General features: G+C 41.8%; 1 protein-coding gene across 1 annotated transcript in view; it reads left to right on the top strand.

Annotated features, from left to right (window-relative positions):
• The window catches only part of TTK (TTK protein kinase), an 81,925-nt gene extending 73,804 nt beyond the window's left edge, over window positions 1–8,121 (top strand). The window contains 3 exon segments of the mRNA XM_019520440.1: window positions 3,352–3,442; window positions 3,690–3,787; window positions 6,901–8,121. Coding sequence (XP_019375985.1) covers window positions 3,352–3,442; window positions 3,690–3,787; window positions 6,901–6,987 — 276 coding nt within the window. The 3' untranslated portion in view covers window positions 6,988–8,121.
• The last annotated feature ends 428 nt before the right edge of the window (window positions 8,122–8,549 follow it).

The raw sequence follows: 8,549 nt of genomic DNA, 5'->3' as shown, positions 1-8,549 counted from the left end.
ACCAAAAAAAATGTTCTTAATGCAGTGGGCTAAAACTCATGAGCCTAAAAGACTGAAATGTCTATATGCTACAGAGGTGCAACAGAGCTGTGTTAGAGTCTGAAGTCAGAAAGCAGGGTAGATGCACGCTTTTTATAGGCTAACTAAATAAGATTTGAATGTTATCTGGTGTTTTGCTGTAAAGTTACCCAGCTATGATGGCAAGTGGCTTGAAATAAGCTCAGGCTTGTACCACGCACACCTTAAGACATCAGATTCTACCCATTTGCAAGAACCTCTAAAATGCGCCAATATTTTTTTGCCTTTGAAGCTTGCACAGTTGAATCTTTCCACCCAATATGTAAGTTATTGCTTGACATGTTGCTGTTGTTCTGTCTATCAGTTTCGTAACAACAGTGTTGATGATCACTTAGAATTGTTGAAATAAATCGCCAAAGAAAAGGTAAAACAGTTAACAAGGATGACTTGGTTAGTCAGGATAATGTTGAGCCCTTAACGGTACTACGGTTCCTGGTATATGGTCCCTTAGTACGAGATGCTCGTAACTTTTGTAGAATCTTTGAGTTTTTGGCACAAAGCTAGGGAATAATGGGGGGGTCAGGACCATGAAAGGGAATGTGGCGGTGTCAGTAGTGCTTAAGGGTGGGAGAAACATAGGACAGGAAAAAGTGGGGCAGAGGAGTTCAAAATCTGGGAATAGGTGATGCTTTGTAGGAAAGGGGAACAAGTATGGCAGTGATAATGAGGGGAGTAAAAGAGGGCCCACTGCTTTTAATCTCTCCTCTGCCAGGTACAAGCGAAGATCTTTGGTTCTCTGCCCTTCTGATGTGGGTTTGAGCTTCTCTCCCTGGAATCTGTCTGATGCAAGATGTCCTCTGGGAATTCTTGTCTTTTTCAGTGAAGAGTTGAGAACAGTAATGTTCATGGACCTACTTAAATTGTGGCAAGAAAGAGGCTTTTTTGCAGTGCACAGAACTGATTTTGGGGGGCACTTTGTAGCAGCCCCACTCCTCAGCACTGATTGGCAGAGACACCCAGGGAAGAGGAGGAAGAATGAGGGGGCAGCTGCCATCTTGATAGCTGGCTGCCCTTCATGTGCCCTGTCTCCTGGAGCTGATTGGTGAAAAGGCCCTAGGGAGGAAGAGGAACGAGGGGTGGCTACCATCTTCTCTGCTGCCATTTGTGCTGTCCTGCCAGCTGATTCCTTCCTCCCCTAGCTGTGACGACCACTAACTCCTACTGGGGAGCCAGCACTTTTTAATTCATTTTCTTTTTGTTGATTTTTGTGGGCAGTCCCAGATTTCATAAAATCCACAAAACTGTGAATTAAGTAGATGCCTAGTTGTTTGGCATGCAGACACAGTGCACAGGAGTAGGTAATGGACATTATGCATCACATAGAATTACAAGTGCATGCCTGGGAGGGGTAATAACACCTACTGAGATGCATGGAGCGAAATAGTTTCATGTTGTATTTGTTTCCCTGGGGTGTTCTTATTCAGCTTAACATATTACCATGATGAGTGGATTCCTTCACATTTCTGCAGATGAGGGTGTAGATGTCTGTCTTCCCATGCAAAAGGGCGTGTTTATATTATGAGGCTTCCCAGTGGCTTAGTGAGTTCACCTCTATAACAAATGCCCTTTTATTGTCACGTGACTGTGACCAAACCAGGGGTTTTGCTGGCATAGTTAAATTGATCTAAGTTAGGGGTGTCAAACCTACTGCATGTGGTCCAGGAGGTCTCCCTAGGTCTTCCACAGCCTCCCTAACCATGATTCACTTGCGGTTTGTGCACCCTTTGCTGTGGCAGTGAGCCTCGGGGACCTGCAATGAGGTTGTGAGGTGGATAATGCACGTAACCAGCACCTCTTGGATGGCTCAGCATACTTCCCATACTGCCTCAACAGCTGTGGACTTGCCCAAGCCAAACTGGTTGGAAATTGCCGGCTTCCAGGTGGTAGTGGTGATGCACTTCTCAGGAGTCGGGCACCCTTTATGCCAGTGTCTTGTCACTCAGTGCATAGGGCCAGCTCGATAAATGTCTCCCTGAAAGTGTCCTGATGCATGCAGAAATTCTGTGGCCACCACTGGTTGTCCTGGGTCCCGAGGACAATGCGTTCCAACCTTCTGTGTTTTGCCTTGTGAGGAGGCCCCAAAAGTGCCAGTACGTGGTAGATGCTTCCAGAGCACCCCGGGCCTCATGGCATCTTGTACAGTCTCATCCTTATTGGTCCTGTTGGCAGTCAGTCATGACACTGGTCAGGTAGATGCACATGGACAGGGCCTCAAGTGTGCAGAGCCACACGTTTGGCTACCATTTGCAGGAAGCTGCATGCTAGCATATGCGTGGGAACTAAGTACTGGGTCTGGGTCTGCCAGCTGTAGTGAGAACGGTAGGGATCTGTTCCAGGCTACTGGACTGGAAATTTGATGAACCTTGGTAGTAGGAAGTGCTGAGACATATTGTGGTTCTACTCTCCCAGCATGAGGACAGGGCAGGTGTCCTGTGAGTGCCTTTTATTTAAATATTTAGTTCTGTAGGCTTTTAAAAGTGCTCAGAGGTTCATTTCACAGTAGTGTGTCAGCAATCTGGAATATATGACTAGTTTCCCAGGTTAGTGAAGGCAATGTCTTGGGTGGAATTCTCAGAGCAAGAGAGAGGGTTTTTTCCTGAAGCTGGCTCAATGTTGAGCATGGGCTAAGCAGTTTGCTAACATACCTTAAATTTGCATTTTTTGTCTTTTGAAAAAGTGTAAAATTTACCTCCTACAATGGTCGTGTGTTCTCTCCCCAGCCTTGGTAAGGGTAAAGTGATAGTTATGTGGTGGTGTTCTGTCTTAGTATGCTAATGAGCACAATTCATAAAGTACACGCAGATCCCTCAAGACTGTTTCTTGATGTTCCCAGCTCACTGATCCAGTAGGATTATTAAAGTTGTCCTTTTATTATAGACAGCGAGTTGTCCATGGTATTATGTTAATCTTGTAGCATGACTACTAAGTACATTTTAAACACAGTGCCTTGGCATTTACCAATTGAAGTTTGAGCCTGCTCTTCTGCCCTGATGGCTGGAAAAGTGTGAAGTACAAGATAGTTTAACTGGGTTCAAAAAATTGAAACAAGCCCCCCATGATATCTCTTTCAAATTTAAAAATCTTTTAGGGACTTTCCCGGCAAGGAAAGCTAAACTATGTCAACAGCTTTCATAACTTACAGATTTATACATAACATGCTATTTATTTTAATTACTTAGAATGCTAAGCATGAAAATTTGGCAGTGGAAGGCAAAGCTAAAACTCCACTCTATTCCTCACCCCAAAATCACCCTCTCTTCTCTTTCTTCATAGTGCTGTTTGATAAGGGACCCTAAAAAAAGAGCATCTGTTTCCGAATTGTTGATGCATCCATATGTCAACATTCAAGCCCATTCACAGACAGGTGACTTCTTTAAATTTATTTAAAAACTACATTGCTTTAGCAAAAGGTTTTATTTTACATTTTTGTAAGTTTTTTGCACATTTTCTATGTATTGGACTCATGCTTTAAATGTATGTATATCTGTTTTGTTTCAGCAAGAGCTAAAGTAACTTTTAATTCTGAAATTCCTATCTTTTAAAACAAAGATTTTGTATTTTGTAAATTACTTAAATATTTCAACATCACTATGTGTCTGAATGAACTGTAGGTGGTCCAAATGTGAAAGGAACAACAGAAGAAATGAAGCTCATTCTTGGCCAACTTGTTAACCTAAGTTCTCCCAACTCTATTTCAAGAGCTGCTAAAGTGAGTACTTGGCTTTGTGTTAATGTAGTAGTATTATAATACTGTACCATTTAATATTTTTCAGATTTAGTAAAATATAGAAAGTTTGTACAATTGAAATCTAAAGTATTAAAAACGTTTCGTTCTAAGCTTCACGTCTTTATCAAAGGAGGTGCATAATTGTCATAAAACTTGCTAGCTTAAAGCTATTATCTCTTGATTCTGTAGAGTAGAGTAGGAATTAAAGGGTTGGTACTGGTCTTGCTGCTTGTTTTCCTCCTCCTCTGCTAGGCTGCAAATAGACCTTGACTTTGTGCTGTCATAAAAATATTTATGGTGGCACAAAAGCCGAGTAAATGGATGTCATCCCTTTCTTGTACTACAAATGCTTAAATGTTGCGACCCCACCAAAGGTAGCAAGTTTGTTCCACTTTTTTGCAGTCTATTGTCTGTTCACTTATAGTAGGAGACTCTCTCACCACCCCAGGCCAGACACTCACCTAGCCATAGGGGCCTGATCTTGGGGGGAAAAGTGCCCTGGGTGCCCTGCCTGGACTTGGGATGTGCTCCTGTAAGTAGAGTCTCCCAGTGTGGTGGGATGCATGCAGGGTGTTAGCATGCCTATTGTGCTGCTGCTCCCAGGTCAGGGACCATGTGAAAGTGCAGAGGGAAACTCCTAGGGGAGCACCCTTCTTCAGCTTGTAGCCTTGCACAGGGGAAATGGTTCCCCCACTAGTATGCAAGTGGAGGAGGGCAGACACAGCCCTCTGCATTTTGCAGACAGGTGTAGGGTGACTTAGAAGACCCACATTGGGGGGAATTATGTGTGGATTGGGGAGCTCCCCCAGGGGTTCCCCCCTCTATTTGCATGTGGTCCCTGACTTGGGGACAGCACCATGATAGGCATATTGTCACTCGGTGCCCTTTTCTCACTGCTGCTTTAGGGTTGTGGCACCACATGCAAGTGGAGAGTGGGGGGAGGAACCCCTAGGCGAGCTCCCTACTCTGCACTTGAATCCTGTGCTGGGGGTGGGGGAGAATTCCCTTGCACCCTGACATGGAGGCATGTCTAGAAGCAGAGATTTTCCTGCTTGCAGACAGGTCTCAAGTCAAGTTGTGGCACCTTGGGTAATTTACTCTCAAGATCTGGTCTCTGAAGCCCTGGAGTGGGGGGAGAGGACTGAATTTTGGGAATGACAGCCCAAGCAACATCTTAGATGTTCACAAAGTGGATCAGCTGTGAAAGTCCTAGGAAGTGTGTGTTTGTTTCCCTACCTCTTGTTCTGTCCTTGATACGGATACTAGCAATATGGATGAATTAACAAGTTTTCATTGGTCAGTCAGCAGCCATTTCAGGTGCAGGATTTGGGGATCTGCTGCATTTTCTCTTTCTAGTATGCTGGCAGGCTTCCTCTGTTAACCCTGTCGATGGTTAGAAACAGATAGCAAGCTTCTGCTGATTTTAGTGTCTCCTAAGCCTCTGAAGAGCTACAGCACAGCATTTTAGAAAAAGCTGGGGGAGGCAGCCAAATGATGCTTCTAATGCCCAGCTCTTCCTGCAGTTTTAGGCTTTGGTATCCAGTGTGTCTAACTTGCAGGGGTGGGGGGGGTGTCCCTTTTTTACTGAACAATTGTAGTATGACTTGTCAGCATTCAGCCTGCCTTCCTCCCCCTCCTCCCAGTAAAAAATAAATAAAATCTCTTCGATATCCCCTTCTAAATCCTCACAAGCATCTCCAAAAAGGCCTATGAATGGAGGTAGAGAAGACTACCCATTTTGGGGTATGGGGAACCTTCTTTCCAAAACAGTGTTATTACCACATAACCCATGATTTTGAACAACCCCTCCCTCCCCCCAAGAATCCTTTCACTCTTCCTCTTGTGAAAATGTTTTGGTCTGTGACAGTCTCCCTTTTTATATTGTCCTGCAACTTCTTTTTATTAGGCATTTGAAGTGTAATGATTTCTTCATTCCCCACCCAAAATTGAAGATAGCCTAGGAGAATGAAGTTGGTAGATACAAAGTAGCTTGCTATGTTCATCTGTTCCCTCATCTTCACAGATTTCTTCCCACATGCTGAAAACCTTTAAAAATACCCATTGAACAGAAATGCTCAATCAAAACAGGGCTCCCTCTGTTCTTCCATGATGACAATCCCTTGGTTGGTTGACTTTATTCATTCTCTTCCCAGGAAGATGCTGGGATTGAGTGAATCTGTACATTATCACTTACCCTTCTTAAAAACCACCTCAAACCCCATAAGCTGGATCATGACTGTAGCCTACTTTCCAATCCAAAGACAGATTTGGCAGGGTCTCTCAAATGTAAATACTTAAGATTTCATAAATAGGTAAATCTCACACCAGGAAGATGTAAAATGTTGTTGTTGTGCAGTAGTTCAAACAGGGCAGTACTTGGATTACTATCGCATTTTACCACGTAGTGGCTTGCTGAATTCGAAGAGGGCTTATCTCAGTGTCTGGCTGCTCTCCTTCTGGTGCAAAAGGTTACCTATATCCCATCACTTTAATTTGTTCTATGTTTACTTCTCCATAGATGCATCTTCCATCCTTGGGTCTGGTCACTGTGTTATCAGATCTGTTCATTTTAAGCGGCAGCTATGTAGTAGCTTTCACTTCATTGTCTTCTTGTGACATGACTGGAGAATTAGTTTGGTCACTAGCACAGTGCCTCCTGGGAATCCTGTTTTCATGAGCAGATGGTTCAAATACTTGCTTTTCTATATGGTGGTCCACATCACAGAAGATGATTAGCATTGTCTTCTAGATTGTTACTCTGCTACATTGTCTACCAGCTCTATGCATCTGCTTGCCTTTCTCAAATGTTCCTGATTTATATAGAAGTTTTTAATTCAATTTAGAATGTCCTTTAATTTTAAATATTTCCTTCCAGGGTTATCAGGTTGGTTCTAAATGCATTTAAAACTATTTTACTTGGGTATCCTGTTAATTTCTCCATATTCCCTATTCTCTGAAGGCCAGATTTTGGTGTATAATGGCACTATCAATAAGCATTAAAGGGTAGAGTTCTGCATGCTGTTTTTCTTGCAAAGATTTTAGTTGGAAATTATTTTTGGAACAGTTATTTCTACTCTTTCCTTCTTTAATTTCAGACTTTATATGAACAGTGCAGCAGTGGCAAGAGACTTGATGTATCTGCGTTTGCAAAACCTGGCAACCAAACATGGACAACAAAATGAAGCACTGTTGAGCGTGATTTACTTTATGTCAGTCCATTTAATAAAAGCAGCACAATTCATATATTTTAAGAGGACACTAACAAAATAAAGATTCTGTTTCTTTATCTCTGAAGCTAATGACGTTGATTACTAAAACAGAATTTTAAAAATCTCATATTCTTCCCAGTGTGCTGCCTGTTTACTCTTTGCATGTCACTCAGGTTGAAAAGTGAAAATGTACTCACACAGCCCTTCAGTGGTTTGGTTTGCAGATCTTTGTATGATTGTGTAAATAACTGTGTGCTCAAATGAGGAAAAAGAAAAAAAAAAAAAGTAAATGTGCTAATAGCCTACACATCCAAAGCATCTGACTGCATCCCTGCAAATACCACTTGAAAGCATATCCTGTGTAATGCATGTCGTCTTTTTTATTCTTGACCATCACCCAGTGACTCAACTGGGAATCATCTTAAGTTTCAGAAAATAACCACTTCTGGAATTTTTGTTTTTGTTTTTTTAGCAGAAAAGTGCTAAACTACAGCATTTGTTGAAAAATGGAAGTCTCTTGCAGATTGCAGTTAGGTGGAAAACTGCACGTTGGAAGCATTTTGATTAAAAACTCTAAAGAAATAGTGTAAATAAAAATGGTTCTTACTGTGTAAAAACATTCTTTGTAAATCCCTTTAGAATCCATGAATGGCTTGTTTTTTTTTGTGTGTGGTGTTTTTTTTTCCTTTTTAAATAGCAAAATTTATTCTTAGGATAATATTTACCCAGGTTTTTGTTGCTCAGAAATTAGTTAAAGTTTAATACTTGCTTTTAAGAAGCCCCTTCAATTAAAGTTGCTGTACTTAATTCAATGTAAGATGCTGTGGCTGCTACATGAAACTGAAAATTGTATGTAAAAAGTTTTTCTTTCCAAGAAAGTTTGTGGATTTTTTCATATTTCTGTTCTGTTACCTTAAGTTGAATAAGTGCTGTTTCCCCAAAAGTTTTGGCTTTTGATTTAGAAATGTTTTATTTCTTAAGTAACTTATTGAATTCTAAATACATTTAGCTAACTCTAGCTTACCTTTTTTGCTCTAAGAGTGTTCTGCCATCCTTAAAAGCTAACTAGCAAGCTCTTCAGATTTTTACCTGCCCATTTACTGACCAGAAAACACTAACTTGTCACTTTCTCACCATCAGCTTCTCCAGAGGCACAGCTGTTTCCTCCTGAGTCAGCTCTGTCCATGCTTGTATATCTTAGAGTGCTACCTTTGGCAGTTTTTTCAATACAACATACAGAATCATAGACAATTACAGTTGGAAGGGACCTGAGGAGGTCATCTAGCCCACCTCCTGCTGAAAACAGGACCATCCCCAACTATAGCATCTGAGCCAAGGCTTTTGTCTAGCTGGGTCTTAAAAACCTCCAAGGATGGAGATTCCACCGTCTCTCTGGGTTAACCTGTTCCAGTGCTTTTAATACCCTTCCTAGTGAGAAAATAGAATGGAATAGCAATGGAAGTCCTCTTTCTGCTAGCTCCTAAGCCACCTTCCTGAGCAGTAGCAACCAAACCCCAGAAGCTTGCTTTTGTTGG

Source organism: Gavialis gangeticus, unplaced genomic scaffold, assembly GCF_001723915.1.
Source record: "Gavialis gangeticus isolate Ggan-Ray unplaced genomic scaffold, GavGan_comp1, whole genome shotgun sequence".
Taxonomy (NCBI): Eukaryota; Metazoa; Chordata; order Crocodylia; family Gavialidae; genus Gavialis; species Gavialis gangeticus.
The sequence above is the reverse complement of the archived record's forward strand: the minus strand, read 5'-3'. Positions and strand labels throughout refer to the sequence as shown.